General features: G+C 42.7%; 1 protein-coding gene across 6 annotated transcripts in view; it reads right to left on the reverse strand.

Annotated features, from left to right (window-relative positions):
- The window catches only part of Frmd4b (FERM domain containing 4B), a 358,125-nt gene that overhangs the window by 89,517 nt on the left and 245,336 nt on the right, over nt 1-23,272 (reverse strand). For all 6 annotated transcript variants that reach the window (XM_023713303.1, XM_023713301.1, XM_023713300.1 and 3 more), the window contains one exon: nt 18,265-18,349. In XM_023713303.1, the coding sequence (XP_023569071.1) occupies nt 18,265-18,349 (85 nt within the window). The remainder of the gene's footprint in view (nt 1-18,264; nt 18,350-23,272) is intronic.

Here is a 23,272-nt window from a genome sequence, read left to right on the forward strand (position 1 = left end):
CCTATGTCTTATAAAATGAGAAACTACTTTGGCAATAACAACACACAATGTACTAACCATTGTTACTCTCCTAAAATCTTGTTTTGAAATTTTGTACCACTGTTTTTATTTTTTTTTTCTTTCTTTAAAATAAAAATAACTGATGTCATATTTAGTACAGGGTCTACAGGGTCTCACTACACAGGTAGGCCTCGTAGTGATCCTCCTGTTTTCAGCCTCCCAAGTGCTGGGATTATAGGTGTGCCCCACCATGACCAATCTCATTCACAGTTTCAGCACACCCTGGGGGTGGGGCTGGCAGGGCACACCAGGGATCTAGCCCCGGTTGCTGCACCTGCTTAAGCAGACACTTTAGTCTGCTGAGCTATCTGGTTGGCCCTCTTCTGCATCTTCGAGTGGGTTGAGGATTAAAACATACCCACATCTCAAGAACAAACACTCTCAAATACCAACCAGGTTAGCAGATATGCTGAATAAACAATGTGTAACTGAAAATATGGTGTGTGTTTAAATTAAAAAGCAGTGGATACAGCAAAAGCCACATTGCTGTTAATCCTCCTCAGAATACACTCCTCCCTTTGAACACTCACCCCATTCTTCGTCTTCCTCTTTTGTGATTGTTTTTAGCTGTACTGTCCAGCTGCTTCAAGGTCAACTACCTCCAAACATTGACCTTTCAAGGTCATTTTGATGTTGGGGTGCAGTGTGCAGCCCTGTGTGGCCCTATGAATAAGGTGGGCAATAGTGCAATGTATTTCTGAGCGTTCCTTTCTGATGGCTGGTACTTGGCAGCTGTGTTTACTGTATTTTTGCTTACTCCTCATAAGCACATGTCCAGGACTGTTTCAGAAGGTGGAAAATAATGGGATAAGCATGTTTGAAGCAAAGGGAGGCATTCTGAGGGGGATTCATGGAAATATTTTATCCTGTAACAATTTTATTTTTTTTTTTTTAGGATATGTGCTGCCAAAGCGAGCACTGTAACATTTTTTTTAAAGTTAATATTTACTTTCTTTTCTTTTCTTTTCTTTTTTTTTTCTTTTTTTCTTTTTTTTTTTTTTGCTGAACTGGAGATTGAACTCAGGCCCTTGCGCTTGCCAGGGAAGTGCTTATTCCACTGAGCCATCTCCCCAGCCCCTCACTTTTTTTTAAAAAAAATCACTCTTTGTGTGTTTTAGTTCTTGGTTATGATCAGATTGTTGGCTGCTGAGCTACACAGAATAATTCAAAACAAGAACAATGAAAGTGCTGCTGACGGTTAGGAATTAGTTACAGAGAAATCTGTTTCATGTCCTGTAAGGTTAAATCCAGCTGAAATAAGTCCTCTCTTTCAAGATAATATGAATACGGGTAATATCAAGGATTTCCATGAATGCAGACAGCTGGAGCTGTGCTAAGTTATCCAAACGTCATCTAACCCTTAGGCAAACACTGCCTTCCCAAACAGTCCTATTGAGATTAGTGAGGCACCTGCCACTGACTTGGGGTGACTGATGCAGCCCCCATCCTGCTCCATTACTGCCCTCTTTAGCTCTGCCAAGAAGGATAAAAGAAAGGCATTTGCAGTCAGGGGAGCTGGGCCGAATGGCTGGAGCGGGACATTTTGGAAGACGTGGCCAATGAGCTTTCAGGATTCACCAGGTCGTGTGTACATGCAACCTCTTCCTCTTGGAGGCAACCAAATGTTTATGAGTGCTTCCTTGGGACAGAAAGAAAAAAGATGTTTGACTCTGAAGAGCAGAGAAGTATGTCAACCTAACCTTGCAGCTGATCTTACAGCGATTCTCAGAAATGTCTTATAGCGAGCACAGCAGCAAAGGGTGTGACAGCGCTGCCGAGACCCCAGTACTTTACAATTCAATCATGCAGTGCTAAAGCCATATTCCAATAGGTTCAGTATATTAAATTTCAAGGTTACAAGTACAATATCAACTCTGCCAAATCGAATTTAGGAATAGTAGTTCCCTTTTAGGTCATGAAAACAAAGTAAGATTGAAAGCTGAAAATGACTAATTTTATGGTTGTTGCTCAGAATTGATTTTCCATTTGGCTTGGTCTTTTCACAAGCCCATTTTGCAAAATTTGATCAATTTAGTTGCTAGTGTGGACTACACTCATTTTGTAGTTATTCAGGGCCTCTTGTGGATGCCAGGCTCTGTGGCAGCAGGGGGGAGATAAAGGTGAACCTGAGGAGATTCTACCACAGCCTGGGAAGGGGGGCATGGCTGGGAGATGGCACGTGGGAGCAGGCACAGGGGCAGAGCTGCAGGGAGAGTAACTGCCCGTGTGCCACAGCACAGGAGGGCCCTGTGTTGAGAATCGTCTACTGAATGCTTCCCAGCAGCTAGCAAAAAGGGTTTTGGATGTTTCTAACAGAAAGAAGTGAGGTACTTCTGAGGCAATAGTTTACCTGGATCTGATTGTTACACAGGGTATATCTATATTGAAATGTCACACTGTACCCCCTATATATGTAGAAGTACTATGTGTTGATTTGAATATGTTAATAAGACAAAGAAAACAGGTTAATGCACACTGGGGATGCCAGCGGCACAAAGGAGTAACTCAACAGGATAGGATGAGTTAGAGTAAGTACTTTAAGGGTGTTCTGAGGGCTGGAAGAAGTTAACCCCCTGTAGGAAATGGTGGAAGTGGTAGACAAGAAAATACAGCACTGCTTAAGAAGCAGGACTCTAGAGCAGAGTTCTGAAAGATAAGTGGAAATGTGCTAGAGGGACAGGAAGGAAGAGGGAGTCATTCAGAACAGATATAGAAAAAAGAGAAGGACATTCAATGGAGAGAAAATCACATAACAAAACCCCTTGGTTGGGGTGTTGGTACACTCCTGTAATCCCAGCACTTGGGAGGATTTCTTCTTTTTTTTTTGGCGGAACCAGGGATTGAACTCAGGCCCTTGTGCTTGCCAGGGAAGCACTTATTCTGAGCCATCTCCCCAGCCCAATCCCAGCACTTGGGAGACTGAACCAGGAGGAGTACAGGGTCAGGTCCAGCCTGGGCATTTAATGAGATCCTGTTTCAAAATAAAAAAATTAAAAAGGGCTGGGGATGTAGCTCAGTGAGCTGGCCCTATCTTCAGCGCCTGCTATGGAGGGAGGCAGCTGTGGAGCATCCTACTGCATCCTGACAAGCCATGAGGATTTATTCAGGACAACCAGAGTAGGAGAGGGTTTGTATGTCCCATTAGGGGGGCTGGATGTGTAAGAATAGTCCTAGAGGCCCCTCATCTAAAGGTTCCTTTATCCGTGGTTTTGGTTTTCTGGGGTCAGACATAGCCTTAAAAATTAAAAAAAAAAAAAAAAAAACAACCTATTTTTTGATTAGACAATTGTCCCTCACACAACAGACTCTTATCTAGAACACACAAAATAACGAAAAAAAATCAGACCCCCCCCCCAGATTCAAAGACCTACTCCAAAAATGGGTATTTGAGATAAATAGACATTTCTCAGATGAATAAATAAAAATGGAAAATACACAAAATAATGTTCAACCTCATTGGTCATATGAGAGATGTAAATTAAAACAACACTGAGGGTTCATCTCACCTCAGAAAAAATAGCTATCACAAGAAGTCAGCCAATAACAAATGCTGGAGAGGCTGTGGGACAAAAGGAACCCTTCTGCACTGCTGATGGGAGTTCAGAATAGTGCAACCACTGTAGAAATCAGCGTGGAGATTCCTCAAAAAACTAGAATTAGAGGTTCAATTCCAGCTATTCCTTTTTTGGATATTTTCCCAGAAGAATTGAAAACGATGTATGCACAGCGATATATGCACACCTATGTTTATAGCAGCACAGTTTGTAAGAGCTACATCTTGGAAACAACCCAAATGCCCATCAACCAAGGAATGGATAGAAAAGATGAGGTATTTTTACACAGTGGAGTTCTACTCAGCCATAAAGAAGAGAAACTTGAGACTTTTATTGGTAAGTGGATGCAACTTGAGACCATTTTCATAAGTGAAATAAATCAGACTCACGCATGTAAACATCATATTGTCTCTTGGGTGTGAGAGACCGAAAGAGTAAACAAGCTTTAAAATGTACAATAGATATTGGGAGGTGAGAAGAAATTGTTCAAAAAGAAAAGGGAACTAGGATTGGAGGAAAAGGGAAAGGAATGAAGGGAAAAGAGAGAAAAAAATGCCAGTCAGCTATACTATTAGTGTTTCTTGGTTCATTAAAAAGGAAAGTTTGTGCTAATATCAATTGGAGACATTTTTATGCCCATGTCTTTTACCCTAAGCAACTACTTTAAAGGTAGCAATATACAAATTTTTATTTATAATAATTAATTATTGTTACTCTCCCATTATTTTGTTATGAAATGTTGTTTTACTTTTTCCATAAAATAAAAAATTTCAGGGGCTGAGGAGATGGCTCAGTAGAATAAGCGCTTGCCTGACAAGCACAAGGGCCTGAGTTCAATCTGTGGTTCTGCAAAAAAAAAATAAATAAAAACATAAATAAAAATTTCAGACATGGTCTCCCTCCATAGGCTGGGCTTGAGCTCATGACTGTTCTGCCACAGTCTCCTGAGTCCTAGGAATATAGGTACACACCTCCACAGCTGGCTCACAATCTGAAAATCTTAAATGAAACATTTTAGGATAATTCATAAGCTTAAAATGGACACTATTCTGGGTAGTGTGATGGTCTGTCACACAGTCCTACTCTGGCCCACTAAGCTGGGACATGAGCCATCCTTTTGCCCAGCGAAGCCGCATGATACATGTTACCCATCTGCTGGTCACTCAGTGGCTACTTCAGTCATCAGCTTGCAAGAGAGGGAGAGAGCTGGAGACACACATCACACTCATAGACCCTTTATTACAGTACATCTTATAGTAGTACTATCTTACTATTAGTTACCGTCATTCATCTTGTAAACTGCTCAACCAATCAATTACCTAATGGTACTGGGGATTAAACTCAGGGTCTTCACTGATCTACAGCCCCAGGCCTTTTTAAACTTTGAGATAGGGTCTTGCTAAGTCACTAAGGTGTCCTGGGGGCTTGAACTCTTGATCCTTTTGCTTCAGCCTCACCAAAGCATATCATGTTCACTGTTTTAAATACAGTAAGATTTACCCATCTTCACATTAGTTCCAGAGGGCCACCCTATCATTTTTGAATGGCTGCATGATATACTATCATGAATGAATTGTAATTTATTTAATTCCTGTTGAAGTATATTTAAGCAGTTCCCAGTTTCCTAGCACCAGAAATAATGTGAAAGATGTTTTTCTCTAAAAAAACCAACCAACCAAAACAAAACAAAAACACTTGGTGAAGAATGTTTTTATGTGCATTTTTTCACCATTCAGCACCGTCTTCTGGGGACTCCATCCACACAGCTGGTGGGCTGCTGGGGAAGGCTGACCTCAGTGTGGCGGGAGGTGGCTGAGCTGCCTGCAGTACTGCAGGGCCTGGGGAGAGCATGGGTACCTCTGGGGTCATGGCCTGCAAGCCACGGGTGTTAGGGCACTGCGGGCTTGCGTAACACACTTCCACCCTGTGAGCATGCAGTGAGCGTGCTATGGGAGGGCAGGCTGAGACTCTCCCCGAGTCTGCTAATGAGAGACCATGCCTAACAAGGTCTCAGTCAAGAAATGGGGTAAGAGAGATGATAAAAATAAACACAATAGCTTACTCTTGCAATAACTCTGCTTTTTAATAGGGTTGTTAACACTTGGCTCACTCATATTTCACATTTATTCAGAGTACAAAGAGATAAATACTTATTAGGGGAAAAGAGGCATGCAGTGCAGTCTACTCAGCCCGGCTGCCTGAGCCACTTCTCCTCCATGTTGAGCCTGGCGTGGCAGCCAGGTCCACATCTTGTGGCAGCCAAGTCCACATCCCGTGGCAGCCAGGTCTACATCACATGCTTGACTTCACAGATGTTTTATTTAAAGCATCAGAAGAGACTAATACAGGGCCACATCTGGGAGGCTTACAGTGGTCTCTTTGGAATAAGCGCTTCCCTGACAAGCACAAGGGCCTGAGTTCAATCCCAGGTTCCACCAAAAAAACAAACAAAACAAAACAAAACAAAAAAACCTTTCAGTATATCATGGCAGGTGATGAATTTCTGTGGAAGTGTGTAACACTCAGTGCCTTAAACTCTTGTTTCTATAGTACTAGGGATTGAACCCAGGGTCTTTGCACTGAGCTGTACCTTCATCCCTCTAGTTTTTTGTTGTTGCTTTTTTGTTTTGTAAATTTTGAGACCAAGTCTCATTAAGTTGCAAAGTCACCCAGGCAGGATTCAAAGTTGCGATCCACCTGCTTTTGCCTCTGCAGAGCTGGGACTGAGCATGCACCACCCACCTGGAGCCTTCGACTCTTCTGGACAAGAAAGGGCCTTACGATCATGAGCTAGCCAAACACTCCAAGCATTGCATTTGTGTGTATGCATGTCTGATTATAAAATCCTGGTTCTGGCTTGTGAGATTTCTCAGGCTAAGCAAATGTCCTAAACTGCTCCTTACATTATTTCAGGAAAGAGTGACAAGTAACATCGAATGCCTGGAGCCATCCTCAGTCTCTTTGGTTCCCTAAGGTCTTGTAAAAATATGACATCTAGAAGGTATCATGAGACACACTGCAGTTAAAGTAAACACAATACACAGCACAGAAAAATACAAGTGAAAACAATTCTTAACGTAAGTTTTTTAGCCTATAGGAAGGTATGATGCCAAATATTTTAATGATAAAGCAGTATTTATAAGGGATCCTGGCCTTTAATAGGAATGTTGTTTTTTAATTGAAGGAATGAAGAAAGACACTGGTTCACTGGAGCCACACTCCCTGGTTTGATCACACCACTAATGAGCTAGTTAACCTCGGCCAAATTATTTAACCTATTCATGCCTCTGTTTTCTCTTTTGTCAAAGTAATAATAAATAAAAGGGTCAGCTGTTGTGAGGGTCATATATGCTAAGCCAGGGCCTGTGCTTGAAAAGCCCTTAGTAGAATAGAACTGTTAGTTAACTTTTGATCAGTGTAACAAAATGCCCGAGTTAATCAATTTATAAAGAGAAAAAGTATATTTTGGCTCACAACTTTGGGGCTGCCAGCCCATGACTGGCTTCACTGCTCTGGCCTAAGGTGAGGTGGAATATCATGGCAGAAGCAAATGGCAATGCAAAACCATTCACTTGGTGGCCAGGAAGCAGTGTGTGCATGTGGGTATGCACGTGTGTGTCAGGGGCAAGGCCCAAAGCCCCCTTCAAGGGCACCCAAGGACCCCAACGCCTTTCATTAGACCCCTCCTCCTAAGGTAGCATCACCTCCTGAGAGCACCACATTTAGGACTAAGCCTTTAATACATGGGCCTTTGGAGGACACTCAAGATCTAAACTATAGCAAACTGTCCTCTTCCTCCTCCTCTTCCCCTTCCCCTCCTCCTTTGGTCTTCCTCTCCCTCCTCGCTATGTTTGCAGAAAAGGGGGTCACGGCTGTGTCCCTAGTGTTGAGCAGAGGGCCACCTAGCGAGCTCCCTTTCACTTCCTCTCCTCCATTTTCTGTCTTTTCATTGTTATTGTAATCTTATACACAGCAACAAGAGTCAAGGTGGCCACTGCCCACTGGTGTAATTGGCCAACCCTGTCTTCAGATCCTGGATTTGTAAAAGAAGGTGATGGTAAGGGCAGACTGACCATTCAAAGGACATATCTGGAGAGGGAGGCCTCCAAGCATGGGAACCTGGGGAAGCCTCCAGTCCTTCAGCAACCCAGCTTTTCCTCCAAAGCAGCAGTCTGTCCCAGTGGACCTCAGCCTGCACACGGAGCACTTCTGGGCCTCCTCAATGTCAGTTTCAGTGTTGCGACACTGGCACTACCCAAACAGGTGGTTGTTGAGCAAAGGCAAGGTGTGCCCATGCCCTCTCGCCAGGGAAGCTAAGCAGGTTCAAGGGCTCTTGGGCAGCATGCCGACTCACAGGAGGCCAGGCACCTCAGGAATGCAGCACAGCAGTGGCCGTTTCTGGTTTCCTGGGGAATCCTGCAGTCTCCTTCTGGAAGAGGGGCTTGGTGACCTAGCACAGGGGGAGCCATCCAGCCTCTAACATGTAAGGAGTGCTTGAAAAATTTTTAAAATTTACTACAGTAGAAGCCACATGGTAACTCTCTCTCACCGAATACTCTCCGTTGCTCCAAATATATTTATCCCATTGCTCCTGCCACTTTCTGAAGCAGTTCTGGAAGTGTTCTTTCATGAAAGCCTTTATGAGGTGTGATGAAAACACAATACATGCAGTCCCATCTGACAGAAAGGCAGGCTTCTATAAAACGTGCAGTGTGTTCTTATCCACCTTATTCACCAGATAGGACACCATGCCACTTCTGGCTCTTCCCTGAGTTCAAATGACCACAAAAGGTGACATTTTGAATTGATTCAGGGCACTGAGGCAGCCAGTGCAATTAAAGACACAAGGTGTGCTCCTTCAGCAGGAATGACAGCGTAAGTGGGTTTGAAGTGAGGGGAGATATGTTGAGCAGGATTCCTAGCAATGTGTCTGTTTCTGTAATAATATTGTTTCAATTTAAATTTAATTTACGTATGCAATATCATTTTTTGATCACTCTTCATTAACCGCCATGAGATAAGGGCCAGTGCCTCGCACAGCACTCAGAATTCAGGGAAACAGGGACTCCAAATGCAAGACGCCATGGACACGCCTTGCCACAGGGGCTTCTCGTCACCTGGGCAGAGGCAAGATGCAGAGCAGCTAAGTGCAAGGACTCTGGGATCACGGTGCCTGGCAGGGACCCCTGCTCTCCCACTTAGCAGCTATGAGATACCGTACACCTCAAGTAATCTCTACGCCTCAGTATCCCCTTCTGTAAAATACAGACAATAACAAAACCTACCTAATAGGGTTAGGGTGACAAGTAAGTGAATTAATACAGCAAGTATGAACTGTGCTTAACAGCTAGTGGTTGCTCTGAGGGGCTCCACTCTGTCGGCAGTAGGAACAGCAGTCCCTGACAGCCCTTTCATCCCCCAAGAGCAACCACTAAGAGGAAGCCGAGTCACGTGAGAGTGGTTTTTAAGGGCCAGAGTCTTCTGCTGGTATAACCGGCCCTTCTGTGACATTAAGCATCACGCGGCCACTCTGTGCCCTGCTCCTTGTGCTGGAAGCAGGACCCAAAGTGTCCTAGCATAGTGGCAACAGGCTGTAAATGTAAGGGAGGGCTCTTTATGTGAGCCTTTGAGCTGGAAATGGATTGCATACCTCTTAAGGTAAAACCTCTGTGTTTTTTTTTTTGCCTCTCTGGCTCACTGTCTGCCTCCCACCTCCGCTCTTCCATCCCCAGTAAAAGTAAGGAAGACTTGAAAAGGCTTCCTTCTAGAGTTCTGTCTCTGGGCCTTCGTTCATATTTCTCAAAACAAGTTTTTATTTATTTATTTATTTGTTTGTTCCTGAAGTGACTTCCATTTATTTATTTATTTATTTTTTAAAATATTTATTTATTTATTTATTTATTTGTGTGTGGCCAGCTCAGCCCACCAGGGGGCAGGGCTGGCGGGCATGTGGTGCTGGGGGATTGAACCGCGGTCCCTGTGCTTTGCTAAGCTTGTTCTAAGTAGGTGCTTTAGACCACTGAGCCATCTCACCAGCCCTCCATTTATTTTGATACATCTTTTCCCCATGATGATTTATAGGATCTTCAAGCCAATATAAATATTTTATAAATATTTGAATTTTGGAGTATACACCTCATAACACCTCAGCAATATCTTTCAGCAAGAAAATACTGAAGAGTAAAGACTAGACACAATTAGTAGGTACAGTGAAAGTCTGCTGCAAATATTTCTGAGGTAAGAAGGCACCACACACCTGTTCAACTAAGAAAACCACCCTTACAACACAGGATGATTTTATTTTTACATAGGACCTAGAACATTTAAGCTGCCAATTCGGTACTGAATGGCAGAGCAACATCCCCAGTTTATGGCATGAATTCATAGGGATTGGGTTCCAACCACTCAGGTTCCTTTCCATTGGTCCTCACAAAGTGTGCTTCTCTGGGAGGGGCAGGCTGGCGCTTCAGTTGAACCCAGGTGCCTTTCTCTTTGGCTTCCTTCCTTTTCTGATCATTTTCTTTGACACATTTCAGGAAGCTATCACGACTTTTTGAGTGTTTAATATGCTCAATATGCACATTAATCCTCTTGGCAAGAATCTTGCCCTTAACTTGCTTGTTCACAAAAATGCCAACAGCATGCTGGGTAACGTTGTAGACTCTTCCCATTTTGCCATGGTAACACTTGTGAGGCATTCCTTTTTGCACAGTACCCATTCCCTTGATGACTACAATATCACCTTTTTTTTGTAGATTCGCATGTATGTGGCCAAAGGAACAACCCCATGTTTTCTAAAAGGCCTGGAAAACATATACTGGGTTCCCCTCCTCCTGCCCTTTGTGTTAGTCATTTTGGCAAATTACTGGAAGATGGCGGTTCTCAAAACAAGTTTGAACATGTATTAAGATTTCTGCAGGTTTAGCATACCCAAAACCAAGTTGTGCAGAAGAACCACCTGAAAAGTTTGTGAGGAGGACTGATTTTTACTCCCTCCACAATTTTGAGTCTGTGGTCTAGAGAGGGGCAGAGAGGAAGCAGCCTGTTCATTAGGATGATTGTGTTGTGGTAAATCTGATAAAGGCAGTCAGAGGTCATGTGGCAAGAAGTGCCGCACTTGTGCCACCTGATCATTCTGAAATAGGAGACATGGGGGCTCAGGAAGTTAGGGGCTTTCCCTGGGCCACACAGCCAGTACTGAGTTTATTAAGCCAAAGCTACTACTAAGATTTTTTTTAGTTTTCTTTTTCTTTCTTTTTTTTTTTTTTTTTAATGCAGGGTCTCACTACACAGTCCAGACTCGTAGTGATCCTCCTGATTTCTGCCTCTCAAGTGCTGGGATTACAGACAAGCACAACCATGCCCGGACTCCATTGCTGGCTCAGCACACCTGGGGGCGGGGCTGGTGCAGCATGCAGAGCCAGGAATCGAACCCTGGTCCCTGTACTTACCTAAGCAAGTGCTTAGTCTGCTGAGCTATATTGCCAGCCCTAAGATTTTTTTTCAGAGAACAAATTTCATTTCCACTGATGTTTAAAATAACAGAAGAAAAATAATGAAATCCTCTGAGCACTCTCAGTTATAAAGAGCTTTAAATTGTGCTAGTACTTAGCAGGTACCTAAGTATAACTGCTGAATAAAGACTCATGTGCTGAGCTCTTGCCGTGTTCGAATTTGATCAATCACTCGTGACTGCAGAACTAGTTTTCTCTAAGGCAGGTGGTGATGTTTAATTGGCAAGAGAAAAATCTAAAGAGGGTTTGACTCTGTGTGTGTGTGTGTGTGTGCGCGCACGCGCGCACTACTGGGCATTGAACCCCGGATTTTTGCTCTGAGCTACATTTTCAGCCATTTTATTTTATTTTTTATTTTGAGACAGGGTCTCATTAAGTTGCTAAACTGCCCAGGCTGGGCTCAACCCTTCTGCCTCAGCCTGCCAGAGAGATTACAGGTATGCACGCACCTTCACACCCAACTTCTCATTCATTGTTCTTTTTTCTTTTCTTTTCTTTTTTTTTTTTTTTTTTTTTTTTTCTGGTGGAACCGGGGATTGAACTCAGGTCCTTGCGCTTGCCAGGGAAGTGCTTATTCCACTGAGCCATCTCCTCAGCCCCCATTGTTCTTTTTTGATGGAGATCAAAATTAATGTTGACCACAGCAGAGCTAATGTTATTTAGATGTCCCTGCAAAACTAATTCCTTATCACTATAGATGCTTACTTTCTCAGTAAATAGGGGCTATCGAGTGTTTTTCCCTTAGTCAGCTTATCCACTTTTGTTCACTACCAGCTTCTTGGGAACCAAGAGTTGAGCATCAACAATACTCATTTGTTGAGATAGTTAACAATTCTTTGGATGCCTGATTTGTGTCAAATTGTACATACTGGCAGGGGTTTGCTTTGGATACAGCAAAAGGGAAGAACCTTTGTCCCTTTGTTAGGTTATCCTGGGCACCCTAACTCAGAAATGAAGCATGATATTTCTCTCAACACATTTCCGAATCAACAATGGTACACTTTATCTGGTAAGGGCAAAGTTATCTGCAAAACCACTGGGAACCACAGAGCCATGAGACTGAATTTGGTGGCTATAAATACATTTTGACATACATATGCAGGGCATCATCAACTGCAATAAAACTGATCAGAATCAGTATTTCCTAATGCTGATGTAAAAAGGCACCACGGCTTTGTCAGAATTTGCACCTCCAAACTCTCTTTTCCTGTTTGAATTTTTCTGTTCTCAGCAAGAGGAAGGCACCAGAAATAGGGAAAGCTGTCTGGTAGAGAGGACAAAATGTGAAAGAGGGGCTGTTAGAAATGCTAACAGTGTGGGGTGGGAAAAAAGCCCACCCGCTCTCAGATCTAGCACCACGCCCAGAGTTAGCAGCAAGTCACAGCCACCTGTGACTCACTTTTACCAATCAATAAATCCACCTACAGTGTTCTACAGCTAAGGCTGTGTTCTCATAAAGTGTATTTGTGCTATGACCATGGTTCAAAAGAGCTTTGTTATGTAGAATGTTATCAAAAATAATTGTACATCTTTAGAAAGTACTCAGAAACTGCATTGCTAAATGGCTGCTTAGTGCTAGATCAGGTACCTGATTCCCTAACAGCTTGGGATTCTTGGTCACAGACTGTCTGTATATTAACTAGACAGAAAATAATCCAGCTTTAAGGTTCTACAACTGAATTTTAAAAAATGATCTCAGTAATGGTCATAATGCCTTACAAGGTTATATTTTGTAGAAGTTCTAAATTCTTTGATAGGTCATGAAACACTCCATTTAGAAAGAAGCTCCTAGTTTCTGACATTTGTAAGACAGAGTAGAATTTAAAGGAGTTCTGGTTATCATTGTTCCTCAGACAAACAGGATTTAGCATACAAAGCTATGAGACAAATATCGTGAGTTAAAAATCCACAGGCTAACTTTGCATTAGCAACCGAGCAAACAAGCAAGCAAGGAGATTATTTTATTGGGCCATGGCCAGCTGGGCAGTGAGCAGCATCACAAGGGGTAATTGTGCTCCTCCACGCAGGCGAGAATGGCCAGCTGTGGTTTATGAGTGTTTTCCTGACTCAGTCAGCACTGTTTGCTATATCAGTGTCTACTTATTAGTCAGCCCTTGAAGTTACGTGAGAAACACAAATTTCAAAAGCTTGGTGCTTGGGCATGTTACCAGCCCAAACTGGCCAAAGTTTCTGCTTTCAATACTGCTTCTGGTCAAGATGGAGTAATAGGAAGTAACACGGGCTGAATACACTCACTTATCAAAGAAACCAACCCAACCCAAGGCAACAACCCAAACCACTTCATCTAGAATGTATAAGCCAACAGTTCTCAAGAGACTAAACACCCACATAGTGGATGGTGAGCCTGAACAAGGTGAACCCCATAACTGGCCCACTAAAGGGGTTCAGATATGGATGGGGCAACACAATGGAAGCAGCAGATTTTTTGAGGGGAGGGAATAAAGCTGAGAAACTGAGGAGATCAAGGTGAATAGAATTTGCAGAAAAGAGTGCCTGAGGCAAGCACACTGTACAGAGGGAACCCCGAAGACCTGCAGAGGGATTCCTTTGAATAGATAGCACTGCGCCGAACCTTCTGTGTCATGGAAGGAGGGATTATCCAATGCAGGGAGGGACCTGGAGGGATGAGAGGGGAGAATGCCTGGTCCTCACCCAGGGCTGGGAATGGGGCCTGTTCCACTCACAGGACTGAGTAACTCGTAATTCTGGGGCACTGAGTAGAGTTCTCAGGAGGGTCTTGCCTCAGTAATGGGGGATAACTAGAACTAGCTCAATAGTTGAACAAGCACTCTTTTGGACCAGCCAAAAAGACCTGAAAAAAATTGTATCCAAGTAACTAAACTATCCACAAACAAACATCAAGGATATTTACAGGAATATCAAAACTACCTAGCATTCAAAAATAAAATTTATAAAATCTAGCACAAAATCAAACAGGCAAATATTAATAGGCTGTAAAAAATGATCCATAATAAAGAGAAAGAGAAATCAATCAAAATCACCCAGAACTAACACAGGTATTGGAATTAGTAGACAAAGATATTAAGACAATTATTGTAACTGCATTTCACATGTTCAGAAGTGGTCACATGTACAATGCAAAAATTATTCAAATAGAATGTCTAAAGACAAAAACCCTAGTATACTTTAAAGCAACCACAGAGATGGCAAAACAAAGAGCTAAAGCTAATATGCCAACAAAGGAGGTAAAATGAAGTCATAAAATGCTTAATAAATCCAAAAGAAGGAAGAAAAAAGAACAAATAACAGATGACACCAACAGCAAACAAAATAGTAAAGTGCTGGGCTTAAACTTAATTGTAATGCTAATAATAGCATTAAGTGTAAAAATCCAAGTTCAATGATAGAGGTATTAATTTGAATTTTTAAAATATCAAGATGTAACTATGCACTGCCTAAAGCATACTTCAAATATACAGATAGAAATATAGTAAAACTTAAACAACAGAAAAAAATATGCTAGCACCAGCACAAGAAAGTTAAAGTGGCTTTCTTAATCTAATGAAGATTTCAGAATAAAGAGTGTGTTAATAAGATAAAGAAGATACTTTATGACAGGTGTGGTGGTGCATGCTAGTAATTTCAGCACTTAGCCGCTGAGGCAGGAGGAACATAGCAAGTTCAAGACTAGCCTGGGCTATGTAGTGAGTTTAAGATCAGCTTGAATGACACAGAATCTGTCTCAAAAGAAAGATGACTTTTTAGTGATAAGGTGGTAGGGCCCTTCCCTCTGTGTTGAGGCAGAAACTGTTTACATGGTAGAGATCTCGTCCTCTATGTACCCATGTGTTGTTCTGAGGCAATACTGTACCATACACCATCCCTAGCCAGACGGTAGAATGTTAATCAATACTCAACCAGACTGCAAAATGCTATGTCGGTATGTACTTGTTCGTGGTCTCATGACAATATTGCTAAGCTGTCACTTTTCTCATCAACCTAGATCTATGGATTCAAAATCCCACCATATGTTGTTCTTATTTATTTATTTTTTTTTGTATTTTAGGGAAGGGTCTACAGGGTCTCACTACTAGATCGGACTCGTAGTGATTCTCATGTTTACAGCTCCCAAGAGTTTGGATTACAGGCGCGCGCGACCACGCCCAGTCTCAATTGCCATCTCAGTTCGGCCTGGGGATAGAACCCCTTGACCCTGTGCCTGATTGCAGATGCTTTAGTCCACTGAGCTATTTGGCCAGCCCTCTATATTTTGTTTTTAGAACTTGACAGGCTAACTCTAAAATTCAGATGGAAATGCAAGAAATAATAACAAAAAATCTTTGAAGAACAGAGCTGAAAGCTATTTTAGTTTCAAGATCCACCATAGAGCTTTAGTAATCAAAACAAAGTTATTGGTGGAAAGACTAACATATAGATCAGTGGTACAGGAAATAAAGTTCAGAAACAAACCAATATATTACAGACAATTGATTTGTGACAGAGGTGCAAAGGAACATAGCGGAGAAGCACAAAGTTTTCAACTGATGGCGTAGGACAGCTGAGTGTACCCACACCAGTAAGTGAATTTTAGTTCATCCCATACCATCTCCATGGATGATGCTTAGCACCACAGCAGGGAAATGCAAAGTAAAGCCAGTGAGAAACTACACATCCATACTTAGCAGAACGGCTAAACTGAAAAAGCCTAGTTGGATTAAGTGACAAGAGATATGGAAGAACTAGAACTCTTATACACTACTGGTGGATCTTAAAATAGTATAACTGCTTTGGAAAATGGTTTGTCAGAACCTTAAAGAACTAAACATATGTATACCATGTGATCTAGCCATTTCCCTCCTAGGTATTTACCGAAGAGAAAAACAAAAATGAAATACACCCTTACAAACACTTGCACATAAATGTTTATAGTAGCTTTATTAACAACAATCCCCCAAATGCCCATTAACAGGTAAAAGAATAAACAATGTTATGCATATCCATTCAGTGGATGTACATAAAATATATACTATTCAGGGTATGGAATACTACTCAGCAATAAAAAGGATGAACTATTGAAACACACAACGTGGATCAATCTCAAAATAATTATACTTTTTAAACATGACAAAAAGATTACCTTCCATGATTCCACTCATAGGAAACTCTAATGAAACCTAATATGTTGCAAGAAAAAGCAGATCTTTGCATACTGTGCATATTTACTATCTTGATTATGGTCTTTGTTTCACAGCTATCATAGAAGTCAAAACATAAAAGTGTACACTTTATAGTTAATTATTGTATATTGCAACAGAACTATTAAAAATCAACATAATCAACTCTACCCTTGTGGTGTCTTGTATAATATAAAGCTGTGTGCCCACAGGGGTTGTCTTTGACATTGAAGAGTACGAAGGTAGGTCCTCTAATCCCCAGCTAGACCTAGGAAGATGTCTATGGACAGAGGAGATTTCCACTAAGCCTACATGCAGGCCTGGAGTCTGGACAGGAAATTCCCAGAGTCTGGGCATAGCGATCTCAGCTAGAAGGGAGGAGCTTTGTTCTAAAGGGCACTTTTTGGCCCATGGCTTAAGTGAAGTTATTTACAGTCAGATTACCCTATAAGTGATAAAACAGTTTAAAAGCTTTTTATTTTTCTTTCTTTCTTTTTTTTTTTCTAGTACCGAAGATTGAACTCAGGACCCTGTGCTTGCCAGGCAGGCTCTTGTTCTACTGAGCCATCTCCCCGGCCCAAAGTTTTGTTTTTTGGGTTTTCTTGCAAAAGGATCTTTTTATTTTTTTATTTTTGGTCTTATTTTTACTATTTTCTTTTTTGGTACTGAGAATCAAACTCTGGGCCTTGTGCTTGCTAGGCAGGCACTGCGCTGCTGAGCTACATCCCCGGCTCTAAAAGTTTTTATGAAGGTTCATGATGGTATCTACCTGTATGTCCAGCACTTGGGGGACAGAAGCAGGAGGATTATAAGTTTGAGTCCTGCCTCGGCAACCTAGCAAGATCTTGACTCAGGCAAAAAGAAGAAAGAAAAATGAGGTGGCTGGGGGTGGGCGTGTTCTGGGGATGCAACTCTGTGCAAAGGCCCTAGATGTAATTCCTAGCTCCACAGACATACAAACAACACGGACCAACTTCTATTACTTGCTGTGGTGGTAATAGCCTGGCATGGCATTTCAACTGAACTGCACAAAAGTGATCTCTCCTGGCTATGTTGGACAGAAGTAAAACCTGGAAACACAAAACAACCCTGGTCCCTCCCAACAGGGACCTGAGAGACCTATGGAAGGTGGGTGGCTCTGAGCAGCCACTTCCTCGGCCCCTACAGGTGTGCAGGGCTGAAAGGAGCCACGTGAGCCTAATTACCATGCTTGTATCTGGATGTGCCCCCAGGCCACACGCAGTCATAGATGGGGCTTTGTAGAGGTGGCTGGATCCAGCCTTGGTGATGCTGGCATTATTAAGTAAGCCCATGGATTATCATGGCACTGTCCTAATTCCAGTAACCTAGATAGAATATAAAGGGCAGAAACAAGTGGCTAAGGTCCCTTGCTTGCTTTGCTACCTTCTGCCTGCCATGAACTACTCCTCCTCTGCAAAGCCGCTCTTCCACACCACCCTGCCTTGGAGCCAGCTGACTATGGACTGAAACCTCTACAAACTGAGTGAAATAAACCTTTTCTCCCACAACTATGAGCATCAAATACTTTGTCTCAACAACCAGAAAAGTTACTAAAAGAAGTAAGACACTAAAGAAGATAGGTTTTGCTTTAAAATAAATGTAAGGCATGCCCAGGTTTTTTTTTTTTTTTTTTTTTTTTTTTTAGGTTTCTGGCTTAAGAGGTTCAGATCTCAACCTGACCTACTCCATCCTGCGTCTCCCTGGGTAGTTGCGTGTGCAACATCAGTCCTGTAGGAAGTGGTGATAGGGTAGTGCCTGATGTACCAGCCTTACTCCCTGCTGGTAGAACTGGACAAGAATTACCTTATTTGGGCAGCAGGCATTGCTGAGGTAGGAAACATCAGGGGAAAGACTACTCTTTCTGGTTTGGAGGTGAGAACACTGGCGAGCTCCTCCGCTACCGCACTTCCTATGCTTAGGCAGGCAGGCGCACCATGACCAGGACCAAGGGCCTCTTACCTTGTGTACGCAGGTCTTTGCATTCAGGAAAAACAGCTCCACGGTGGTTTTCTCCTTTAGAAACGATATGCTTTCAATGTAGAACCTGAAAAACAGTACGGGCTTTATTTCCTTCTGTAGGCAACAATTCATTTCTTCACTTGGCGGTCCCCGCAAACAAGAGAGAAGGTTGGGAATAGGGCTTTATTTTTCCTAGAAACCTCAGAGAAGTGTGTGTGCGCATGCGTACTGCAGATACGCGCTCCTACAGGATGCATCAGGGCGTCCGGAGGCAAGTTCAAGGGAAAATCAAATGCGTCTGGCTGCAACGCACACTTAACTGTGCTGCTCACTCAGACGTCTTCAAAACAGCGCGGGCGAGGTGAGAGCAGACAGGAAAGCGGCTGAGCTCGGGCACCACAATTGAACCTACAGGCCTGGGAGGAGCGCAGAGGTTTTCAGACCTGCAGCGGGCCTGGGGCCACATCCACTCCCGGGAGAATTTCAGAGACACCTCCCTCCACTGTGTCCCCGAGCACCACGGGTTCCTCTTGGCTGGATGCCAAGCTCTCCCAGCCGTCAATCTCTCTCTTTTCTCATGCAAATCAGGCTATTCTGGGCCTCCTTCCCCAGTCTGTTCCTAGAAGTTTGCTCATTCGGCCTGTGGGGCCACAGGATGCCGGCCCCTTTCGCCTTTCAGAGCGCCACAATGGCCAGAGGAGGGGCTGAGACGAGGCTGTAACAAGGTTAGTTCCCATCACTGGGGTGGCGGGTGAGCAGCAGGTTGAGGCCCCCAGCTGTTCCTCGGCCCCATCCTCACTCGATGAATAATACATGAACAGCACACAATGCCCAGCTTCGCGCGGGAGAACCCCGGCTCACAGTGGTGACCATCAGGACCAGCCAGGGCTAGAATGTCGGAGAAACATATCCTTGGCCCTGCACAATCATAAGGACTTGGCGTGCATTCTGTGTGGGTTTGTGTTGTTCAATAGTAATGAAACATCTGATGCCCAACTACAGCCTGCGAGACGGTGAAAGGACCTGCGGCTGGAGCTCAGTGGCTCAGCTCTTGCCCAGTATGCCCAAGGCCCTGGGTTCCAAGTCTAGTGCCATAAATACATAAACGATTTAAAGCTGTGAAAATTTTATCACTCATGAAGATGGTAAAAGCACTTGAAAAATTTCATCCCATAATGATGCATCAAGAGAAATTCCAAAAGGAGATCAAATCCTATATATTTTTATAGACAAGGATTTAATCTCACTGAACAATAACCCAAAATGATGACTGAAGCCTGTCAGATTTTGAGGTATAAAAGCAGAAAGGAAATGAGTTGGTGGTAATAGGCTTTTGAATCAGAAAGATGCATAACACAAATCCATCACCTGCCACTTATTAGATGTGTCAGTGAGGAAAGTTACTTGGCTTCTTTCTGCTCGCTTGCTCTCTCTCTCTCTCTCTCTCTCTCTCTCTCTCTCTCTCTCTCTCTCTCTCTCTCTTCCCTCTTCCCTCTTCCCTCTTTCTTTCAGCAGAGGGATTGAACCCAGGGGCTCCTCACTGAGTTTTATCCTCAGCTCTTTTTAATTTTTTTTTTTTTTTTCAAATTTTAAGACAGAGTCTCACTACACTGCTAAATTGCCTAGGCTGGACTTGCACTTGTGATCCTCCTGCATCAGCTCCCAGAGCACAGGAATTACAGGCATGCACTGCCAGGCCTGGCTTCTCTGTGTCTCCTAAAATGAGTGTTAGAATTACCGTGTTTCATATGGTTCTGGAAAGATTAGATGAAACAATATGACAGGAGAATAGCAGTGGTTAATACATTGCATATTATTATTTTTAAAGTAGGTACTCAGTACATGGCATAGGCATAAGAAATTCTCTGATGCAAGTGCAAGCCTGCCTTTTCTTTGAACTAAGAAACATGAATAGTATAGCTAACTTGCATTTTCTCTCTTTTCCCTTCTTTCCTTTCTCCCATCCTAGTTCTTTTAACCATTTGAACAGTTTGCTCCTTTTTCACAATATCTATTGTATATTTTAGACCTTATTTACTCTTTCAGTTTCTCACACCAGGGAGGCAATATGCTGTTTACACATGTGAGTCTGATTTATTTTACTTATGAGTATGGTCTCTAATTGCACCCATTTACTTATAAAAGTCTCAAGTTATTCTTCTTTATGACTGAGTAATAGTCCATTGTATAAAAAATACTACATCTTTTTTATACATTCCTCAGTTGATGGGCATTTGCATTGTTTGAAAGACTTAGCTATTACAAACTGTGCTCCTATGGACAAGGGTGCACATATATCACTGTGGTGTGATGATTTTAATTCTTCTGAGAAGATACCCGAAGGGGAATAGATGGATCAAATGGGACCTCTAATCCTAGGGCTTTGAGGAACCTCCACAGATTTCCATAATGGTTGCTCAGTCTGCATGCCTACCAACAGTGGAGAAGGGTTCTTTGTTCCTCACAACCCCTCCAGCATTTGTTATTAGTTGATGTCTTGATAACAGCCATTCTTTCTGGGGTGAGATGGAATATCAGCGCTGTTTTAATTTACATCTCTCAAATGTCCAGTGATGTGGAATATTTTTTCATATATTTGTTTGCCATTTGTATTTCTTCATCTGAGAAGTGTATATTCATCTCAGATGCCCATTTCTTGATTGGGATTTGAACTTGGGAGGGGTGTCTGATTTATTTTTAGTTCCTTATATGTTCTAGATAGAAGTCCTTTGTCTGAGAGAAAACTGACTAAATTTTTTTTCCCAATCTGTGAGTTGTATTTTCACTCTCTTGGTGATTTCTTTTGATGTGCAAAAGCTTTTTAATAAAATGAGATCCCAGTTGTTGATTCTTTACAGTATTTCTTGTGCAGTTTGGTTTTTGTTCATAAACTCTCTGCCTACATGTATATCTTTAAGATTTCTACCTACTTTCTCTTCCAGAAGATTGAGTATTTCTGTTTTAATATTTAAATCTTTGATCTGTTTTGACATTAGTTTAGTGCATGGTGATATAAACTTTTTTTTTTTAACCGGGAATCAAACTCAGGACCTTGTTCTTGCCAGGCAGGCACTTGTGCTGCTGAGCTATCTCCTCAGCCCCTATAGTACATGGTGATAGACATGGGTCTAGTTTTAGTCTTCCTGTGCCAAGTTCTAAAAGCTTCCCCAGAGGAGCGACTTTCCCACCCATTCGGGATCCCCAGTCAGAGAGGTAGAATTCCAAGTCTGTTTTCCACTCCAAGATTCTGTGCTTCCTCCTTTTTTCCTTCGGCCCTTCAGTGTTTAATGAATATCTGCTATCTGAAAAGAATTACTTCAGAATTCTTGGGAATACACCAGTAAACAAGGTACAGCTAATGTCAACAATCAATTGGAAATTAAGTATATATATATATATGTGTGTGTGTGTGGTTCATTTATCAAAAACTTACTGAATACCTAGTAGGTGCCAGATATTAAGAAAGGTGCCGGGGAACCAACAATAATAATGACAATACTGGAAGTGATAATGGCAACCATACATCAAGAGCTATCTATGAGCAAAACACTGTGTAAGAATTCTCTACTTTGTTTAATCCTCTTCTTCAGTTTAAGAACAGAAGATTAGAGAAATTAAGTCTCTAACACAAATGTTCAGCGCTGTCTGTGGAGAAAGCAATTGAAATTCTGATCTGCTTTTCTGTGAATGTGTTCGATTACATCATGCTATTCTCATACGAAGACACAGAAGGGGGACCTGCTCTCCTAAAGAGTGATAGCCATCAGGGGCACAGATGTACAAACGTTACAGCATGATGTAGCAATTGCTGCAGTGCTGGGATAGTTTCACTTCTAATCATTTTCATATGTATCTCTAACAGGTAAGGGTCACACTAAAACCATAAGCTCAATGGATTTTTACACAAAGTTCAATCTTTCCTTCATATTAACCAAAATGCAGCTCCCATTCAAATTTTCCTGTTTTCTTTTAAAAGTTCTGTGACTGTGATTTAATCAGTAAAGATGCACTCTTGCAGCAGAGGTCACATACCAAAAGCCACGAAGCCACTGGCTGCGTCTGAGCAGGTGATGCCTGACAGGGCCGCCCCAGGGGCTAGCAGAGCACAGCCTTCCTTCAGCCATAGCCATGCCTCCCACCGTGGGCGTGAAGCCTAACCTGGACCAGATAGGCCTAGGATGGCTACAGTGGCCAACGAGCAGAGGTGGCCAGCACATATTTGCTCTGCCAGCGACACCGGGATGAAGTTGTCCACTGCTTTCTGCTCTTTGGTTCCCTCTTGAAGTCCTGACTCAGCCAGTGCACGGTGCTACACACCTGTAATCCCAGCACTTGGGAGGCTGAGGCCGGAGGGCTGAAAAGTGAAGGCCTGGGTAATTCAGGACAACCAGGAATACAGCAGTAGATAATGAGACACTATCTAAAAAAAAAAAAAAAAAAAAAAAAAACAAGCACCCCTGCCCCTAAAGAAGAAGGAAGAGAAGAATCTCTGGAGCTCTGATCCCTGACTATTTCATGGCCTCCTTGGGACATTTTTCTTCCCTTTTGGGTACAAGTGTGTTTGCCACAACTGGGGTCTGCTGCCGCAACCAGAGAATCAAATTAACAGAGGCCCCTATGCTGAGGGGCAATACAGCGTTCTCTAGGCTTTGCTTCTTTCAACCTCCAGTGCAAGCTGATACAGTAAGAAAGCAAACAATGGATCCACAGTAGAGATGAGAAAGCTGACACAAACAGATGCGAAGCCATTTTCTCTACGCAACTACAAAGTTGTGGAGCCAAGACTCAGACAGAGGGGACTGCTTGACTTCTAGGTTCATATTCCTAACCAGTATGGACACAGTGCCTTCCTGCAGCAGTCACCTGAGACAGAGCACGTGCACTGAGCAGGGGGCCATGAGAGGGATGTGGCTGACACAGCTTATGAACCAAGGGGGGTAGCCCTGCCAAGACCAAACCATTGGAGCCAGGGTCACAGGAGATGGACAACTGAGCAGGGTCTTAAAGA

This window comes from Octodon degus, unplaced genomic scaffold (assembly GCF_000260255.1).
Source record: "Octodon degus isolate 3935 unplaced genomic scaffold, OctDeg1.0 scaffold00030, whole genome shotgun sequence".
Classification (NCBI taxonomy): domain Eukaryota; kingdom Metazoa; phylum Chordata; class Mammalia; order Rodentia; family Octodontidae; genus Octodon; species Octodon degus.